The sequence below is a fragment of the Catharus ustulatus genome, chromosome 4, assembly GCF_009819885.2.
Source record: "Catharus ustulatus isolate bCatUst1 chromosome 4, bCatUst1.pri.v2, whole genome shotgun sequence".
Taxonomy (NCBI): Eukaryota; Metazoa; Chordata; class Aves; order Passeriformes; family Turdidae; genus Catharus; species Catharus ustulatus.
The window spans coordinates 10,711,178-10,731,776 of NC_046224.1; the positions used below are offsets into that span (position 1 = coordinate 10,711,178).

General features: G+C 36.9%; 1 protein-coding gene across 1 annotated transcript in view; it reads left to right on the forward strand.

Moving 5' to 3' along the window:
• The window catches only part of HGF (hepatocyte growth factor), a 55,153-nt gene that overhangs the window by 31,747 nt on the left and 2,807 nt on the right, over positions 1-20,599 (forward strand). The window contains exons 8-17 of the mRNA XM_033059285.1: positions 5,317-5,491; positions 6,945-7,072; positions 8,479-8,581; positions 10,389-10,528; positions 12,599-12,637; positions 13,103-13,199; positions 16,613-16,687; positions 17,288-17,434; positions 18,092-18,198; positions 20,033-20,178. Coding sequence (XP_032915176.1) covers positions 5,317-5,491; positions 6,945-7,072; positions 8,479-8,581; positions 10,389-10,528; positions 12,599-12,637; positions 13,103-13,199; positions 16,613-16,687; positions 17,288-17,434; positions 18,092-18,198; positions 20,033-20,178 — 1,157 coding nt within the window. The remainder of the gene's footprint in view (positions 1-5,316; positions 5,492-6,944; positions 7,073-8,478; positions 8,582-10,388; positions 10,529-12,598; positions 12,638-13,102; positions 13,200-16,612; positions 16,688-17,287; positions 17,435-18,091; positions 18,199-20,032; positions 20,179-20,599) is intronic.

Sequence of the window (20,599 nt, forward strand, 5' to 3'; positions counted from 1 at the left end):
AATACTGCTTTAAAAAAAACCCAAACAGGTAGCAGCTCCTCTATAGATGAGCTCTAGAGAGGTGCTGAGGCCCATAAAGAAAGCTGCATATATCAGTCATTTGAGAACTGCAGAGGTTTTTGGAATTACTGTGTTAAGGACAGTGTCTCATTGATGCCTACTGATGCCCAGCCCCACCCAGATGCCTTTACTGTAGATTTAGCCTTTGCCACCAGTAGTCACTGACAGTAGTCAGGGGTACCAAAGCCTGAACAGCCTTAATAAAGGCCTTGGATTGATGGGAAAAAACAAGTAATGAAACACCAAAATTGAGAACCTAGATATAAAAAACCTGTTGCAGTGTGCCCACAGCTTTTGGAAAGGCAAAAGTCCCCCAATATTAAATTACTAATTCTTTAGAAACAGATTTCAACTGCCCATTTGAATACAGAGTTCCAATTAAAGAGTTATTTGTTGAATCATTGTATGTAAACAAATAAAAGTTAGACTCATTTAAGGTTAATATTTGTGTAAGATAAAGATGTTTATAGGAAGGAGGCAGTGAAAAGAGACTGATATTTAGTAGTAGATAAAGTGTTACTGTCCATCTTGGTTAACAAGGAGGCAAAGAATAGGTCCAGTGTTCTCTGTTTATACAACAGCTTAATCCATATTTCCTCAAAAAGGATCCTTCTCAAATCATTTTTTATGATAATTTGAAAGTTAAACATAAGAACTCTAAATGTAAGGAGATTTTTTTTTTCTAATAGATTTTATTTTATTTTATTTCTTTAATTTAAAGTCTAGTTGTAGACACTGGAACAACCTGGAAAGATCTCTCTGTGCTCATGGACAAATGAATTGTATCTGTGAAGGTTTTAGGTGAGAAGGAGTTTTTCAGTACTGTGACATTGTTGAGCTTGGCTATAATTAATTTCTTCACTTTCTCATATGTTTTTACTGAAAAAAATGCAAAGCACTGAAAAGCAGTGGGGTTTTTCTTCCATTCTTGTACTGAGTCATGGTGCATTGAAGAAAATGGGGAAAGGAAGGAGCTGCCACTAAACTAGTGCCCAGAATTGTAAATGCTATTGCTAAAGGAAGGGATGCCTCAGTGGAACTGAGCATGAGCAGCTTCAAAACACTGCTCAGCTTTCTTACTGACATTTGCATTGATCATGTTTACAACCAACTTTTAAAATTGTTTTGTTACAAATCAGGGCACATTTTCCTTCTGTTGACTGACACTGTAGAAGAGACATTGCATGAATATAAGCAAGAACAGGTATTTTCCTCATTATATTTTAGGACTCTGCTTCTTTTCCAGCTGTTTTTTCCACAAATCCATAGGTTGTATTGCATTCTACAGCAAAATCTCTACCTTCTTTTAAGTCAGTATGATTCTCACCATTGACCTAAAATTTGTGCAGGATTTTCTTCTGGGTCATTTGGATTAAAGTCAGAAATAGTGTCTAGCTGGTTACTTCAGCTGTCGAGTGACTCAAGGCCCCTGCTGATTCCCTCATGCTGGCGTTGCTGTGAGAACCAGAACTAGAGAAGACTATCTGTGGCTTTGCAAATAAGGCTCTGGATAATGTTTCATCTTTTTGCTTAAGCATTTATGAATGCATGAACTGGCCTGCATTAATAAAGTTATATATTTTGAAGTATCAAAAAAGGAGGGTTTTACAGGAAAAAAGAGATATCTTTGCATTATTGCCCTTTGGTTGGGGATTTTAGAGTGAACATGTGAAGGTAGAATTTACTAATGGGAAATCCCCTCATGTGGCTGTCTGAATTACATGTTCAATCTTAGTCATCCAGAATTTTAAAAAGAAAAAAAAAAAAACCAAACCCAAAAACCCAAAAAACCAAACCAAAAACCCACAAAGTTCAAAAGTAGCAAATGCTGCTAACAATTACCAAATTCTTCTGTTCATAGTTAACTTTCCTACAGGAGTAAGAAGTGACACTCACTCCATAAATTATAAATAGTAGTCTTTTATAAGGTGGTATTTTGTGTGATCTTTGAGTACTTTTAATCTCAGTTCAGAAATAAAAAATATTGAACTGAAGAAAAAAAATCCTGGGAAATTCTATTTTGAAATATTTGTAAGTAGTGCAAAATAAGGATTTCTTGTTGATTTTAAATTAATCTAACTAAATTAATATTGTCTTTCTCATTGGAACAATCCCATGGATTTTCAGATCTTAATTTATATTTTAGAGGATTTATTGGGATAAGGATGGGAGTTCAATTTTATAGATTTTGATCTTGATTTTGCCTTGTAAGGGAACTGGTGAGTGTGGTCTTAGGGCTCTTTCACCAATGCTCTGCACATCTGATGTTCATGCTCAGAGTTATTAAATTTAGTTAATTTGGTATGTCAGTGGTGAGTAATTAGCCTCAACAGCAAGGCCAGTACTGAATGCGGATGACTGTGTAAGTTGTAGGCTTGGACAGCCTGGGCACTTCTTAGTTTGGCAAGTGCTGTAAAATCTGCAGTGTCTGGTGAGGCAAGCACTGCTCCTCAAGCTCTTGCCTGCTCCTGTGCACATCCAGCCCAACTTTCATTAACAGGAATAGGGAGACTGTTCCCATCATGCCTCTTTGTGGAATCGACAGATGAATGAAGGATTTCTCAAGCCTTTATTGGTAAGTTCTGGGCTTTCTGTGAGACTCAATAGCCAGAATGGGAATTGGTTCTCAGGGCACAAGCCCTCAGAATGTCAGAATAAAATTTCACAAATATTTTGGAGTCTCATTTTTCATGTTTCAAAATGAGACATTTGTAGCATATGTAGGTGGCACAGCAAGAAGAACTTGGGGAGGGTTCTGTGGACCTTTTGGAACAATGAAACTGCTGTATTAGTTAAAAATATTTTAGTGATCCCTCTCATTACTAGAATTCTTTTTGAGAGCTGCCACAAAGTAGTAGCAGATAACCATGTTGCAGACTTTTAAATAATTTCTCTCATAATCATTATAGTGCAAGTCTTTCCAGAAGTGGCTTGGCTGTGCAAGTATTCATGACAATGTGAAAGTTAAGTTCTACTGGTGCCTTTACAGTGTATATTTTGATATGGCCAAGTTGTAAAAACTGATCTACAGGTAGAGGTCACTGTCCAGACACATAATGTAAGGTTCAACAATGAACGGTGTGTATCTGCAGACATACAAGGAATAATGTTCTTAAAAATTACTATGGCCTTGCTTAAATCAGTTGATGCATTACTGATTTCATTTCAGGCATGTGATTAAAAAAACCCAATGTATAAACACTTTTACTTTTCCTTCAGCATGACTGAGTACAGAGTAAGTGCCCTATACATTTCATTACAGTTGAAATAGTAACTTTTTATGTATAGATAAGGTCTTTGCAACAGCTTGTATTAGATTGATTTTTTAATACATTATTGGTATTATTTAAGAAGATTTTTGTTAGGGTTATGTAGTTTTAATTTGTTAATTACTTAGGAAATATTATGAAACTGGGGTGCATGCTGAAATTTATCATCTTAGGGAACTCTTCTCCCCTTCCCCCCCAGGTTTTTTCCCCAGATCTCTTTCATTTGAGTAAAGGAAATGCATGCATTTTTTAAAGAGACTAATATATATTTGAATGTGCATAGCAATGTTCACTCTAATCAGCTCAGAAACTATTTTAGAATATAAGTCCATTTGTTTTCATATATTATTTATAATGGAAAACAGAAATATTGCAGCTATTTATTACTATAAGTTGTATGACTTCATCTTTTTGTAGTCTAATTATTTAAAAAGTGCTGTATAAGGACGAAATATAAAGTTACTAGCTGCAAGACTGTTTGATGAGTCCCCTAGAAAGAGTGCATTTGTCAGCCTGCAGGAACCTCTTTGTGATACTTGCAGGGCCATATCTTTTTGACTTTGGAATGAGCTTGGAACTCAAAATCCCATTGAAACAGGACAACATTTGCCTTGGGAAGGAGGGACAGGAAATTAATTTGACCATGAAACTGATTTAAAAACATCAACCAGATGAAGAGCAAAAGGGATGCATGGATAAATGTATAATTCAACTGCACAACTTGATGTTATCATCTGACAGGGAAATGATCTTTCACGTCAAAGATCAGTCAGCAAATCAGCCAAAACCATCTGTTATGACATTTGGTTTCCTTAGGATCCATATTTTCTCCAAGTTCATGGAACTGGCTCAAGTTACCAGGAGTGAACTACATGATAAGTAACACACAAATACTGTTCTATTCACTGGACCATTTGAAGAAAACTAATTAAAGAACTTCATTAACATACCTTTTGCTGGCAACTAATACTTTTAAGATAATTAATAAAATTAGTATTGTGAACAATATCAATTACCACAATATATGCAGTTACTTTTAAAATATTGTATTGGGAACTTTTGAGGCTATTACAGAAGAATTGCTCTTACTGCAGTGTATTTAGTTTTGTACTACTTTGTATATATATGATGCAATATCTGTGCCATTAATTTGCAATTATGAAAATTGCATAAGAAATAAAAAGAGACTTTTAAGTTATGTGAATGAGTCATTTAAAAACCACTGTTTTTTCTGAATTTAGTTCAAGACAGCCCACACCAGGGTGAGTGCAGAATATATCAACATCTGTAAGAGATCTTGAGTCTGATGAATTTGTTAGTCTTTAAAACATTTTTCTCTCTGTAGAGAATACTGATCTTTGATTTCAAAAGCTGGGCCTTTCCCCCCCCCCCCCCCCCCCCTTTAACCATATGAGGCATAAAAAAAACAAACAACCTTCTAGGAGGGTTTAGCACATTATTTTATAATAGGATCTATATGGGTTTTTTATTATTTTTTATCTGCATCTTTTTTTCCTGTGACCTGATATTCTGGGAATTCTTTAAAGAAACCCAATTATATTTTAATCCTACAAATATGTGTTACCATGTTTAACAGTGCAGTTGTGGGTGGTCACTCAGTTTTTGAAAGCTGAGGGAACAATATTTGCTGAACTTGAAAATGTAACCAGGAATATCTTCTAACCTCCAATGGTACAGCATAGGCCAGGTGCCTCATGCAAGAAAATATTGCAGACTCTTTGCATGCAAGCAGATAAATTAGCACAAAGTCTGGCACTTATTTTAATTTTGGATTTTTGGTGGATGTTGTAAATGCGAAGAGGAGAAAATTATTTTATAATAACATTGGCAATTTCACCAAAGAACAGCAATTACCATGATTTGAACATCCTGTAATCCCTGACTCCATCAGTAATGTGGAGTTCAATCCTGACATCCTGAGCCCTTCTTAAGAGAATGAAACAGCCCTTCTTGTCTGGGTCTGCAGAGGAGAGTGTCGTGAATGGCACGGAGGCGGCGGCTGCGACCACCACGTGCGTTCGGGGACAGGGCGAGGGCTACCGCGGCACCGTCAGCACCATCTGGAGTGGGATCCAGTGCCAGAGGTGGGACTCTCAGTTTCCTCACCAGCACAACATCACTCCTGAGAACTTCAAATGCAAGTGAGTGGAGACATGTGGGTGTTATTACTGCAGTGGGAAAAGACCTGAGTTTTAAAATGCTTAACAATTCGTGCCATGGGAGCAGACCATAGGCTTCTTGTCCCTGTCCCAGGTTCTGAGGCATCCTCTCTACCTACTGAGGCTAAAAACCATTTAAGCCTGGGAAAACCAGTCCTTCAGATCCCAATGCAGTAGGTCTAGATGAATTTGTGTGAAACCCTAGGGATTTTTATTTAGGAACTTTCCTTCAAGTCTGTATTCACCAATTTGATTGTGAAATGTCTAGATTTGTTCCAGGCTGGGACCTGAATCCCAACAGTGCTGATATATTACCACTGGATTTTTCTTTTTTTTCATGGTACTAAAAAATTATTTTCAGCTTGATTGCCGACAAATTTAATATACCCCAAATATTACCTGACTATTATAGTCCTTGTAATAATCAACATTTATAATGTTTGAAAGCACTTCCTTAATGTTTCATATTTTAAATTCTTTTTCTGTCTCATTACTAAATATAGATGCATCAATAGGACTGCTTTTACTTGAGTGACCACTGGTCATCAAACCTTTCTCTACGGTTGATAAACTTTCAAGGTGTGAATAATCTACTAATTTTAGGCAGTTACCTTAGTAGGGTTCATTCAGTTGTTTCTTAACTGAGCATAGAAGAAACCTTTCTCACCAGACTGGAGCCACAGTCCAGTTTGCACTGATAAATATCTTTATTGATGGGTAAATATCAGTAAGAATTACAGTATTAGGACCATTCTTTCCATAGTCTGTTATCAGTAAGTGCTGCAGATGTAAAAAATACAGTGAAATATGGAGATGCACAGAACATGGCAACAACTATCAAGAGACAGGGAAATAAAACTTACATTTAAGAGGTTTGAATATTTCATGCAAGCTGCAAAAGACATTTAAAGATGTTCCCTGGTGACTAACTTTCACTTTAAAGGTAACAGATGTATACAATTTCTACATACGCTTTTTTTATTTTCTCCGATTCAGTTTCGTAAATGAATTACTGATAATCTAAAGCACTCTGTTTCTCTAAACTCAGAAGAACCATTCAAAGAACAGGGAGTTTTAAGCACTTTGGTAATGTTTCTATTTAAAAGCACTTGTAATGTATTGCAGGTGTATCCAATGTCAATTGCATGCAAATTTTGATGGAGGATCCTGAATGAAAATATTCTTAATCTTCAAATGAAATCCTATATCCCATCAAAACATATGTCTGCTGAAAATTAATTTCCATATTGCCATTAGTATTTTTTTTCTGGATACTGTGCTCTTACTGGCTCCTCATCTCCTTGTACTTGACACTGATCACTAACACAGAGACATGAATGAGCCTGTATTTTTGTTAATTCATAACAAAACACAATGGACCACGTTGGTGGGTTTAGGTTATCCCTGCTGTGAGCTAACATATTTATTTTTATAGGGATTTGAGGGAGAACTACTGCCGAAATCCAGATGGATCTGAATCACCCTGGTGCTTTACCACTGACCCAAACATCCGTACTGGTTATTGCTCCCAGATTCCTAAGTGTGATGTATCAAATGAACAAGGTAACAGAGGAAAGGGTGATAACGTGATTTTAAGTGAATGCCATACTGTTCCAAACATCAAGTAGACAGCCTTGAAAGCTGGAGAAGTTGTGTCTGTATTACACCTATGTAGCTTGGGCTTTATTGGCATGCTTGGGATTCATTGTGGTGTAAATGAGATTCTCAGTTTAATTTGTTATTCATGCAAGGAAAGCTGCAGCAAAGATTTGATTGGATCTGATTTTTAGACAAGTCCAACCTATGTATCTGCTCTACTGTCTTTGCCTTTCTTAGTTTGAAAGGCCTTTTTCCACAGTTGAGATGATTTCCTTGGTTCAGTCTTTTCATAATTGCATATCAGGCTACCAAAAGCAATTTTTTCCCCTTTTATTTTCTTGCATATACCTCTTTGTCTAGAAGGGATTGATCCTCTGAGTTCTTACCTACCTCTGCCTGTGAGGTTCATTCTGAGTCTTCAGGCAAATGTTTTTCCCATGAGGTTTTGGTATTACTGTAAAGAGTAATATTGCATCCTCAATGGATGTCAATCACAGCATAAACTGGGGCTAAGACCTCAGACCTATAACCCTACATCAGGCTGCATTTACATCTCCCTCTTTACATTTTAGCCAATTTTTCTGTAAATTTGAAAGTTGCAATTGCAAGACTTATGTCAGAGAAAGAATAAAACTTTTATATTCAGTCTGTGTTTCTTGTAAAGTATCAATTATCAAAAAGTAAAAATACTGATGAATATGAAATTAAGTGCTTTATGCAAAATGTCTTTATAGTACTGATCATTTTAAACAATTCTCTTGAAAAGTCTCAAAATGGCTTGTGATAAAAGCTTATGAATTAAACATGACTTCTGCTGGAACGAACAGGCAAGTTTTTGAATTACATTAAAATTAAAGTCATGATGATTTTTTGATTTTGCTGCAGAAGTACTTAAGTCTAGAATTATATACTGTTGTCAATATCTGGATGCTACACAAAGCTAAACTGAATGCCTATTTTTGTGGAGGAAGGAATGGGGACCATTTTTTTCTTGGTTTTGCATAAACTAGCTTCTGACAACTTTTAGGATATTCTTTGTGACACTCTAAATTAATCATAAAACCAACTATTTATGAAAGAAATTTTCCAAGTCTATGTAAGTAAGACGAAATTTAAAATACTGCTGTGTTGGGAATTAAGGGCTCAAACAGGAGATTATCTATGTAAATTTGAAAACTATTTTCCATTTTTCTTCTGATCTGATTTATACAATTGTCTTATTGATAGTCTATGGCACTTGCTAAACAGAACATTTGTCTTTAATAATTTGGATTACTGATGGAAAGGAAGAGTTTTCTTCTTTATGTTGCACAATCACCCTCCAATTTTTTGTTTGTGTTTTTTTTTTCTTTTTTTTTTTTTTTTTTTAGATTGTTATCGTGGCAATGGCAAGAGTTACATGGGGAATCTATCCAAGACAAGATTTGGGCTAACTTGCTCCACATGGGACAAAAATATTGAAGACTTACGTAGGTGTGTACATATTAAACAGAAAGAGGTGGTTCAGTGAGTCCTGAATAAATACTGCCTCCATATGGCAACTCTTTTTCATATGCCTTGATTTTAAAGTAGCCCCTTATGCCCTGGAGGTTTTAATATCTTTGTTTTCCTAATCTTTATTTTTATGTTTTTCTTTTTTTCTTTGTGTTTAAATATATTGCACAACATGACTTTGTTCGGGCTGACCACTAACTGCAGGCTTTGGGATGTTTCTTAGTGTTTAGTTTGCTGGCCTATTTTACCCCATCGTTGTCCTTGAAAGTTTGGTACGATGAGAGGATATCATAAATGAGAGGAAAGGGTTGTCTCATCAGCCTCATCTCATAGCTCATGCTGCTTCAAGGAGGAGGTTGGACTTGAAATCACCTAATGTCCCTTGCAGCCTGAAATTGACTCTTTAGTCTACAATCTAGTGACACTGACATCAAATGACAATAAAAAGACCTGCAATTTCTGTTGTTTATTATTACTTTGGCTTCATATTCAAGTAGAAGAAATGGCAAGCTAATTTATTCATTGAAGTAAAATTAATTATCAAGACTATATATAAAAGAAGGGATCCATAAAATGTTTTCCTATGTCTGAGATATCACAAACACACTGGTGGCTGTGATGAAAAAAGTTTCTCCTTCATTTTCCTTTAGTTTCTGAAGCTGATACCAATGTGTCAATATTAGCTTTGGTACTTGTTGTAGAGTCACAGTGCTGAACAAATAAGCCATTGTGCTTTGGAAGGAAGGTGTAAGTCAGGAAGTCAGCTTTTGGGGAAGCTGTATTGCAAAAGGCACACTTCAGTAGTCCTGTCTGGTATCGTCACCTGGACTACATGTGTTCCTTCCCACAGATGGTGAGAGAGAGGATACATATCCCAGTGTGCTGCTCGTGTGAGGGAAGCAGAAGTTTAAGTTCATGCTTTCTGAGAAGCACGATAAGTCTTAGTTTGCTGTGAATGAGCCAGTATAGACCTACTGGATGATTGATGCAACTGCAGTCATCTAATAGAGCACAGATCAGCCTTTCTTTTCTTACTCCCACACATTTTCCATCAAGGAACTTCTTTGGGGAGTTTTATTCCTACTCCAACAGTTTCTCTGGTTAAGGGTGATCTAGAGGCAGCATGTGTGGTTGGTGATGAACTGAAAGAGCAGTACAGCTGTGACTAAGGAAGCCTGTATCCTTGTATCTGATGAGCCAAAAATAAACATCTTCCTCCACTTCAGATTTTGGCCTCAAAATTTCACCTCTAAAGTGTGTCACATAGGCTTGCAACTTAGGTGACCTATCTCTGCAGTTTGAGCCATTCATCTTTCTCCTTGCCTGCTGCTCATCTTTGCTAAATTTCTTAGTTTGCCTTTCTTTTTCCTTGGATTCAGCTTTGTAGATTCAATGCTCCTTTGTGCTGTTAACATGCAGGAGAAGGTACCTGTGCTCCCCAGAGAGGCCTGCAGATTTGCTGAGGGCACCACAGACACTCCTCTAATCAGTATAATGATCCCTCCTGAGGGTATCTAGAGATTTTAGCTTGAGTGAGAGGTCTAGAAGCCTCCCAGCTGTCCAGTGGACACAGTGCTTAAAATACCAACCAGAGGAAAGTTGGACCCAGATCCAGAAAATATTTAGGTCTCATCTTCCCTTTGATTTTAACCAGCCATAAACCCTGACCTGTAGGCTTCTCAATCAACTAATAATACAATGTGGAGCAAAGCAACATTTAACCTTTGGAAATTTGGGCTATAGAATAAAGCTTTTCAACACTTTGAATTTTTTTTTCCCCCTGTAGGCATATACAAATATTCAGAGAACCAGATGTTAGTAAACTGAAGAAAAACTATTGCCGCAATCCAGATGATGATTTTCATGGTCCCTGGTGTTACACAGATGATCCTCTTGTCCCCTGGGATTACTGCCCTATTTCTCGATGTGAGTACTTGGCGCACCGCTGGCACTGTCAGCTGTGCAGTGCCACTGAAGCCACGGTGTCACATGCCCATGCACACCTTCCTATTGTCACTTGTGGCAGCAGAAAATGTGACTCTATCAAGAATGCGTGACTGAGAAGGAGCAGACAGAAGCTGCTTGTGCAATATATGAACAAGGGGTTCTTTTCCTTGACCAGCTTGGAGATTTCAAGACTTATTTATGCAGCAGGAGCACAAAGGGGCTATTACAGATGGTCAAACATTTTCCAACAGATCTAGCTATTGAATGAGGGTTGGACAGAGACAAAGAATTGTCTAGCGGTCAGAATGCTGGCTGTGGCCTCAAGAAACCCAGGCAGAGTTATCTTCTGGGCTACAAGCTTCAGAAACTCTTTGTGTGATCTGTCTTTGTAAAGTTAGGATAACTCACTGTATGCATGCTGAAGTGTATATGTGCTATAAAGATTAGATTCTGCTTTCGGATGTTTATGGGATGATTTAACTCCTGGCAAGAATTAGGAAAATCATGCCTCCAAAGTTGAATGTTTAAATCTAAATAGCTTAAATAAACAGAATTAAGAATCCTAGGGAATTCAGCAATAAACTGATGACAAGTAGAAAAAGATAGTTTTATGCTGAGAAATGTGCAATTCACATTTATGTTCAAAATCTTTCTCTTCAATTCTTATTTCTAAGTTACTTTGCTGTATGTCCTGGGAGAACACTTAAATGGTAAATCAGGCTTTTGAAGGCATGTCTGTGATCTCTAGAGGTTAAGGATAATGTTACACTCATTCCTAGAGGCAATCTGCTGCATTTTCTCATAGTCTGAACTCCAGCATCTCTAACAGTGGTATTTGAAGTCTCAGGTGATATTTTGGCATCTATGTGAAGAGTAAACAAAACTGTGCAAAAGGTTATTTATTTCAATATAAGTGAAGAATTACAGCTGAAGAAATATATTCTTTTTATTCACTTATTCCAAGTTCATTATTTGGATCTGTGAATTCCTAAGGAGGTATTCTCTATAAGCATTTGTAGGGTATCCAGAATTGGTGAGTAGTACATTTCTGCAAACACCAGAGTGGGAATATGCCAGTTTTACAATTGTAACTCACATGCACTTGTATTACAATACTGCATCAATATATATGCACATCCATACAGGTATACATGTATGTATGCACACTTATGCATACATACATACACATATGCATATGTGTATACATACACATAGAAATTTCACTATGGATATATCTGTATATATATATGAATATACCTATATATGTGTGTGTGTGTGTGTGTATATACATATATACATATACACATATACATATACATATACATATACATATACATATACATATACATATACATATACATCCATATATATTTTCTTAATGATGGAAATCTAGTTGAATGAGACTCTTTAAATTTTCCTTGTGCAAGTTTTCAGCAGCTACCCCTGTACCTCTAGCTCGTAATGCTGAGTCGCTCTGTAGATGTCACTGAAGGTAAACATTTAGAAAAAAGTTCAAGCAAACTTGTAACTATTTTTTTTTTTAAATTTGGGCTAGATTGAAGAACTGAATCAGATTTTAGGGTACATGTTTTGAAAAGTTTTTGCTGATTGGAACTTAAATCTTCTCTCAAAGTTTTTAAAGGAATTGAGAATTTTTTTCAGTCTTCTTTGGATTTAATCACATGACTTCTATAGTTCCTGAAAGCTTATATAAAAGTGATGACTTCATTTTTCAGCATTTGCTTGTTGAATGAAACATGTATATTGAACATGATAGGCAGCCTGATGTCTTCAAGATTCAGCCAAGAAAAAAAATGCTTGACATTCCAAACAAAATGTTTATTTCTCATTTCATTCTATTGGAAGAAAATTCTGCCATCTTGTTAAGCCTTACTGAATGCTGCTTTTGCAGTATATTGAAGAAATCATTAAAGTTTAAACTATGTGAACCATTAAAGTTAAAAATATGTCATTTCTTGTTGAATTTTATTCCATTTTTAAATGTATTTTATTTTGTATTATGGATATTTTATTTTTCTGTCTGTCTAGGTGAAGGTGATACAACTCCTACTACAACGAGCTTGGATGGTAAGTAAATTTGTGCATGAACTGTGCAATGCATGACTATCCTCTAAATCTAGATATTTCTTTCCATTTGGGGAAAAAAAATAAAGATTAGTTAAAGTTATAAAAATCCACTGACTGAGCAAAATTAATTTTACATGACAAAAATGAGGAATAGCTTTATTATACTGCTTTATCTATTCTCACTGTCATGCCAGTGTTGAGATTTGGTAATGAGTTTCAATGTTTGCTTTTTAACTATGTAAATCTCAAAAAACTATTTAAATTTATGTATTTTGTATTCCCCATGGATATTTAAATAGACCTACTCAGCTTCACTGAATAGTTTTGATGGCCTAGAAATATATTCCATTAGCACAGAAAAGTTAATACATGGTAAATATTGACCTTCTTGTGGTTCTTTTATGAAACTGTGCAGGTTTCCTACCACTGTTTTTAGTAAAATGTGATCTCTGGACCTGCTTTCAGATACTGCCATTCCTTGTGCCTCAACAAAACATTTGAGAGTTGTAAATGGAATCCCAACACAAACTAACGAAGGATGGGTGGTTAGTTTGACATACAGGTAACTATCACTTTGATTAGAGGGACAATACAACTACTAGGATATTCGGTTTAGAATTGTAGAAAATGTTGACCACAATAAGACTATTTCTACATTGCAGTTAAGTTCTGTAAAGGCAGAGAATCCCCATTTTTCTGTCAGGTGGTGTTGTAGTATTCACTCTGCTAGTGAAATAGTTTGTATGTTCATTATCACTAACTTATACACATGAACCTGCAAAGCATTCGTAGTGTTCTGCTCTTTCAACTAGCTACTGCAGACCTTTTCATAACATTGGCCTCACATTCAGCATTAAACTGTTCATTTTAGAGACTGTTAGAAAAAAATTGAATTTCAGATCAATATTTTCACTGAAAGTGAAAATAGCTCCTTTGAAAGTAGGAGCTATAAGGAAATCCTTTTCATGTTGCAAAACAAGACCCTGACATGTACATCTTGTGTATAACATATGTATTACATTATGGCAGATCTTTGCTGCCGTGTAAAAGCCAGAACACAGAATGGCTGTTTCCTATGTTCTTTACTCTGGTTCATAACTCATCAGCTGGAAGTGTGAATCATTAATTTTTAACAGGATATATCTCATGTAACAGCCCTGGATCTTCTAACACAAAAGAAAGGAAAAAAAAAAAAAAAAAAACCCCACCAAACAAAAAAAAAAAGGTAAAAAAAAGGTAAAAAAAAGTCTTTAGTCTGCTGGGCCAAACTAAACTCAGTTCTATTAGCTTATGATTCATCATCTCTTTTAAATGTGTTGTAAAAGACGTATTAAATGAAAAATGGGAGTAAAGATAAAAAATATATTCTCTACATCTCTTCATTGCTAGAGAAGTTTGGGGGTCGGGGGAGGTGTTCTTCCCATCCCTGGTAACCTTTGCATCTTATGAGATCCATCAGATCTCAACCTTTTGGGAGTACAGTAATTTCACGAATACAAGCCGCACCGTTTTGACCAAAATTTTGCTCCCATACCGGAAATGCGGCTAATACTCAGGTGCGGCCAATATGTGAATAATTTTCTGACATTTTCAACCCTGGGAGTGCAAACCAAGTCAGTGCAAACTGCAAAGTTGAGCTCCTGCCAGTAAAACCCTGCATTTATGCAGTTGTTACAAATTGGTTACTCTGTTGTGCAGCGGGTGGAGCTGCTCTGTGCAGGCAGCACAGGGGGTGGGAAAGGCGGGCAGCTCTCTCCTGCTTAGCCCTGCAGCTCAGGGGAAGCAGGGGCTCTCTCCGCTTGGCCCCGCGGCTCGGGGGGCTCCCGTCCCCGCGTGCTGCCACCGCAGGAGCAGGCAGGCTACATCCCCGGCTCCCATCGCTGCTGCAGGTGCCAGCGGGCTCTGTGCCCCCGCTGCTGCCGCGAGGCAGTGCTGGGCCGGGGTGATCGAGCCCAGCGGTGGTGGCGGCCGGCCCCAAGCGGCCCTGCCGAGCGGCAGCGCCGAGCTGCGCCACCCAGCCCTGTTGGCAGCCCCGAGCCCTCACGGCCGGAGCCGAGCCAGTAAACCCCGCCCTGCCGCGGTTCTGTTACTAATGGGCAACTTTGTTGCACGCGGGTCCTCGCTGCGAACGAACAGAGTGGCTTATACTCAGGTGCGGCTTATTTATGGACAAAGAACGAAATCTTTGCCAACACCCGGCGATGCAGCTTATACTCAGTGCGGCTTGTATTTGTGAATTTACTGTACATTGGAAGGTATTTCTAAAGGAAGATCACTATATTCCTAGACTGAGAAACCTGATAGGTGGGCTAAATCACTCCCTGACAAAGTTAATCTTTGCACTGTTTTAAAAATAGCCTTGATATTTGATGAACTTTTAGGCAGCTAAGGTGAATTACATCTGGGTGCCTGAAATATAAATAGCTATTTTTAGGGTAGTTGAACCTGGATTTTCTGCTATGCAATAAAATTCCATGAAACATGAGTGTTTAAATGATTGCAGATCCTTTTATGAATAAGGGATTCCTGGAATACTCCAGCAGCAAAATATATTTTGAAGTATTACACATGGGTATAAAAATGTAGTTTTATTTTGTATTGTTACCAAGGAAGCAAATAGAATATTGTCTGAAACAAAATCTTAATGATTTCTGACCTTTCTGCAAGAAAGCCTAGCTGTACACTCCAAAATGGAGTTGCTGGAGTTGCTGGAGTTGTTGGTGAAGGCCCAATGAAACCTAGAAACTATTCCTATTTCATAACCAAAGCCCACCTGTAGATCTTAAATTGATCAATGAAATTTTCTTGTTTAAGCAATTCAGATTCTGTAACCAAGTGCATTTAAGTGTATTTAAATGGATTTTATCTGTTCCATGGAACCAGCTCTAAATTTGCTCCATGCTTAAATGAGGAAATAACCTTACTATGTGTACTAATTAATCTTCTAACGGAGATTATGGAATTCTGCATAACATAATAAGTGATGCGAACATAACATGGAAGAAAGAATACAGTTATACTCCTGACTGTATTATTTTAATAATAAAACAAGCTAGAACCTACATTTTAGAAGACTCCAGTCCTTTGGATCAGGTATTTTGCTCCTCAAACAAAAAAAAAAAAAAAAAAAGTCAAATCTGTGTGTAATGCTGCTCTCTGTGAGCTCCACATATAATCTGGTATCCATCCAGTAGTTCTTTGCAAAGCCTTTAACATTTGTGTGATTTGAATTTATAAATTGTGAGATTTTAATCTTTTCCCAAATTGCTGACAATTCTGATTCACTTTCCAAAGAGCTACAGAAAATAAATGTGATTTTGGAGGCACAAAGAAGGAAACTAATTAATCTACATTCCACAGTAATTTTTTTTAAGAACTGTCATGCTTAATTGCTTTAATTTTACTTGATATATTATGCTTCAGGTTTTCTATAATCACATGTAGGATGTCATACACTGCAGATTGTTTCCAACTGAAGTATGTGGGGACACAAATCTCCTAGGGCTTGTAATCAAATAGGAACTCTCCACCTTGAGGTCAATGCTTTGAATAATACTTACATGAATAATGACCAAATGTTGTTTACATCTGGTGGCAGTTTGGGGATTTGCTTGAAAGTTTCAGTCCAGTTCCTGTTACAAAGAATTGGCCCTTTTTTTATTTTTTTTTTTTTTAATTTTAAATTAGGTGTCTTATTACACATTCAGCTTTGAAACCACTAAATGAACAGAGTAACTGAATTTGTCTTTCTTTCTGGTTTTTACACATTGGAGTAAACCTCTGCAAAGTAATGTTGCTGTTAAGTGTTGAAACTGTAGAGCGAAGGGACAGAGCAAAGTTTCCATGTGCTGTCAGTCTGCCACTTTTCACCAGCAAACATGTGAGGAGCAGAACACTAAAATTTTGACTGTGTAGAAACTGATACTAGTATTTTTTGGGTGTTTGTAACCTTTTTTCTTTTCTTTTTTCCCTCAGGAATAAGCATATCTGTGGTGGTACTTTGATAAAAGAAGAGTGGGTTCTTACAGCAAGGCAGTGTTTCCCTTCTCGGTACAGTAGTCTGTAACTTTGCAATATTAAAATACATCTATTTTCGGGAACTTATCAGCACAATGCTTCTTCAACTTGTAGGCAGCAGTTTTTCCTCCTGTTTGGCTTTAACACTGCTTTTCTGATATAAAAGGCCTGTGGGACCTTGGTATTTTCTGTTATTATTGCTGTAAATCTAAATAGCTCTGGCTATTTTACGTAGAAGCATAAATAGATTTTCCAAGTGTCATGGTTAGACAATTGCCTCTTTATGAGAATAATGTCATGCTTCTGCTTAACTGGACAAAATAAAATAGAAAACTTGGGTAAATCTAAAAAAGTTCAAAGGTTCATACTGTCCAAGGATTTAAATGTTTGGAAATATTTGGGAGGGAAAAAAAAAAAAAGATTTTAGTAACAGTTAAAGATAAAATTATGTAATGGCTTCAGGCCAAAACCTTACATCCAAGCATGTTGATTTTGGAACAGCAATTGGCAGCATGAAGCCATTTCTGCTAAGGAGCATTAGTTAAGATCTTCCAGCATAATCATATTAGGCAGTGATTTTTGGTTATTTTATTATACAGTCAGCAAAATCATAACCAACTTTGCCTCATTTAGGTACAAAGATCTGAAAGACTACAAAGCCTGGCTTGGAGTCCATAATATCAAAGGAAAGGGAGAGGAGAAACGCAGACAAGTCCGAAATATCTCCCAGTTGGTATATGGCCCTGCCGGGTCAGATTTGGTCTTACTGAAACTTAGCAGGTTAGTAGCTGTATTGTGAATTCTGGGACTTTCATCTGCTGGGAGAGATTCTTCCTAGATGAGATTTGCAAGTTCATTGCTCTAGTATCTCCAATACTACAGATGCTGTTTCCATAGGGTAAACTTCAATTGAAAGAAATTTTACTTGGTATACACAAAAATGTAGCTCCATCAATGTTATTCAGAAAACAGTTGTTATTCCTGTGAAATCATACTTCTTCCTGATAACCATGTTTAGGTTTGTTGGGAGATTTAAAGAAAACCCACATGGACTAGTACATAATTTTAATTTATAGAATAAGCACCAGATTGTAGCTGAGATCCTGAGATCCTGTGTATATACAAGCTTTAAAATTTCTCTATATTAACAAACCTATATATCCAAATGAAATGCCATCACTACTTACTTTTAAGATTAAACCCCAAGTTAAATAGCATAAAAGTGGTGACAGCATTTCAAGAATTTTATGACAGTTGGCAGCTGTAGTACAAAAAATAGGTAGAAGAATCCATCATATTCTTCAAAGAAAAAAAAGTAAAAAAATTGTCACAGTTTTTAATTGCTGTGGTCTATAATAAACTTAATGCAATTTTTAAAATATATTTTAGAAGGTTAAGTAAAATCCATTATAGTTATCATTTTTTTCCTCTTTTCAGACCTGCTATATTGACAAATTTTGTAGAAATAATCCGACTGCCCATTTCTGGATGTACCATTCCAGAGAAGACCAGCTGCAGTGTTTATGGATGGGGATACACTGGATGTAAGAAACTATTTTTAAAAACTAAATGAATGCGTTGACAACTTACTTCCTCTTGTCATTATAGGTGAGGCTGCGGGTATTGCCTGATGCCACAGTTTTCCAACACTTCTTGTTAAAATATAGATTTTTTTTTTTAATTGTAAATATCTGAGCCTTTAATCCAAGTTAATTTAAATGAAATATTTTCCACTAGTCTCTCCTTTTTTGTTGTTGTTGTTTCAGGGACAGGCAAAATGATTCAAACATTTCAAGGAGTGAATTAGAGAACAATACCAATCTGCATGTAAAAATAAAAAAGCAAAATTACTCTGCAGAACGTTAGCAGCGTTTCTTGACAAATCTTTGTTCATCTACTTGAGCAGTCTCTTTCTGTAATCCAAAGCAAACCCCTGTGGTAAAACTAGTACAGAAACATGTAATCAAAGACTTTATTAACACACACAATAGCAGTGAACTAGGGATGCACAGGCAACCCCAAGTCTGGCATTTCCTAACTTTTGAGTGCTTGACACTGCAACCTTTCTAATGTTTACTAAACACAGTTTTGTGTGAAGAAAATACAAATATGTGGGAGAACAGACATTTATTTAGTCTAGTAAATGCTATATCTGGCTAATTATGTGTTGATAAAAAGTTAATAGCTGCCAGTTGACAATAATTACTCCAATATTTACTGTGCTCAAATGTTGTTTTGCCACAGACCCTGAGTAAGCAGCAGAAATATACTCACACTGTCCTGGAAGCAGAGCAGAAGCTAGGCTGGAATTCTGAGGCTGTCTTCCTCGTAGCCACTACTCTGCCATTTCTTTGTGGGTGGCAATTAATCTGTACCAGCCCTCTCCCAAATGACTGCCTTTGATGTTCCCAGCATGCCCATATTAGCCATCCTCTGGGGGCATCTGTCTGGGGGACAGGGACATGAGGCTGGAGCACAGCACAGCATCACAGGAAAGCTTAGCTTAAGAGAACTGATAAGGAATTTGCAGTGCTGTGGAGTTATGTAATACAGTAAATACATAACATCTGTCATCCAAGGACTTTGTGCTATATTTTTTTGTACTACTTATTATAATCCTCACAGAATCCAGTCAGGGAAGGAAGAAGTGTTACATCCTTTTTTTTTTTTCAAGAAAACAGTATAAAAAGTCATTGGAGGGCAAGCTTGGCATTTTCTTTTGATGGCTGTGCAGAGAATGGGCAGGTCCAGACCCTTTATTTATCTTTGCAGCTTGTACAGGCTTGTCTTTCGACATGTAGAACAAGAGTAAGCTCCACAGGGCTCCTGCTTCCTGACCTTCACGCTGATGAATGGAGATTGCACAAGGCTGTGGCTCTGCCCTTGCAGGCACAAAGTCATTCAGGGTAGCTGAGCCAGCACAGAAGGAGAAAAACTCCACTCTGCTGCAGTATTTTTCAAGTCACACGTCCTTCCCTAGACCATGGCAGGCACTGTTACACATTAACTCATGTTTAAGGCAGGGAGCAGAATCCTCCCTCCACTGATGGGGGTGATAACATTTCCAGGCTCTTTTTCTGATTTCTTTGATGACTGGGCAAGTTGGTGGTGAGCTGTAGTGGAAGCCCAGTAACCCAGTCCTTTATCCTAAAACTCAGACATGAACAGACATGAAAACCAAACAAATGTCTGGCAAATCCCATTTGCAGAAAATATAAGAAAACCAAAATAAAAAAGCCTGATAACAGTGGGAATAGACAAAAATGTGAGTTTTGGAGAGAAAGTACAATGACTGAAATTACATGAATAAGTTTATCTAGACTGCATCTTGAAGCACTTTTCCCCCCTAAAATACATTTTTTTTCTTTTCAATTGTAGTAGTTAACTATGATGGCCTTCTCCAAGTAGCAAACCTGTTTATTTTGGGAAATGAGAAATGCAACCAATATCTCAAAGGGAAGATTACTGTGAATGAGTCTGAAATCTGTGCTGTGGCTGAAACCATAGGTGCTGGGCCTTGTGAGGTAAATATTGCAGTTCCTAATACATTTTTGGCTATTTCTTTCCTCAAAAAAATAAATTACTGGAGGTTTTTTATAATTATTCTCATTGCACTAAACTTTTACATTGGAAAATTATTTGAGTTACAATTACTTGACTACACGTCTTCTATTTTATGTCAGAGTGCAGAAATTACTTCAACTTCACTGTTCCACCACGCCATTGAAAGACTTACAGGAATCTTATACATATTCACATACTAAAACACTTCACTGTACTGAGACAAACTTGTGTTCTGTATTCTAAGAACAAAGGTGGGCTCTGTGGTAACAATTGCTGTGTGTCTTGATTGAGCAGAAATCACAGGCTGGAGCAAATTTACCTCCTTGTTTAGGTGAGGCATTGCATGCAAAATACCTAACAATCAGTACTCAACAGAGGTGA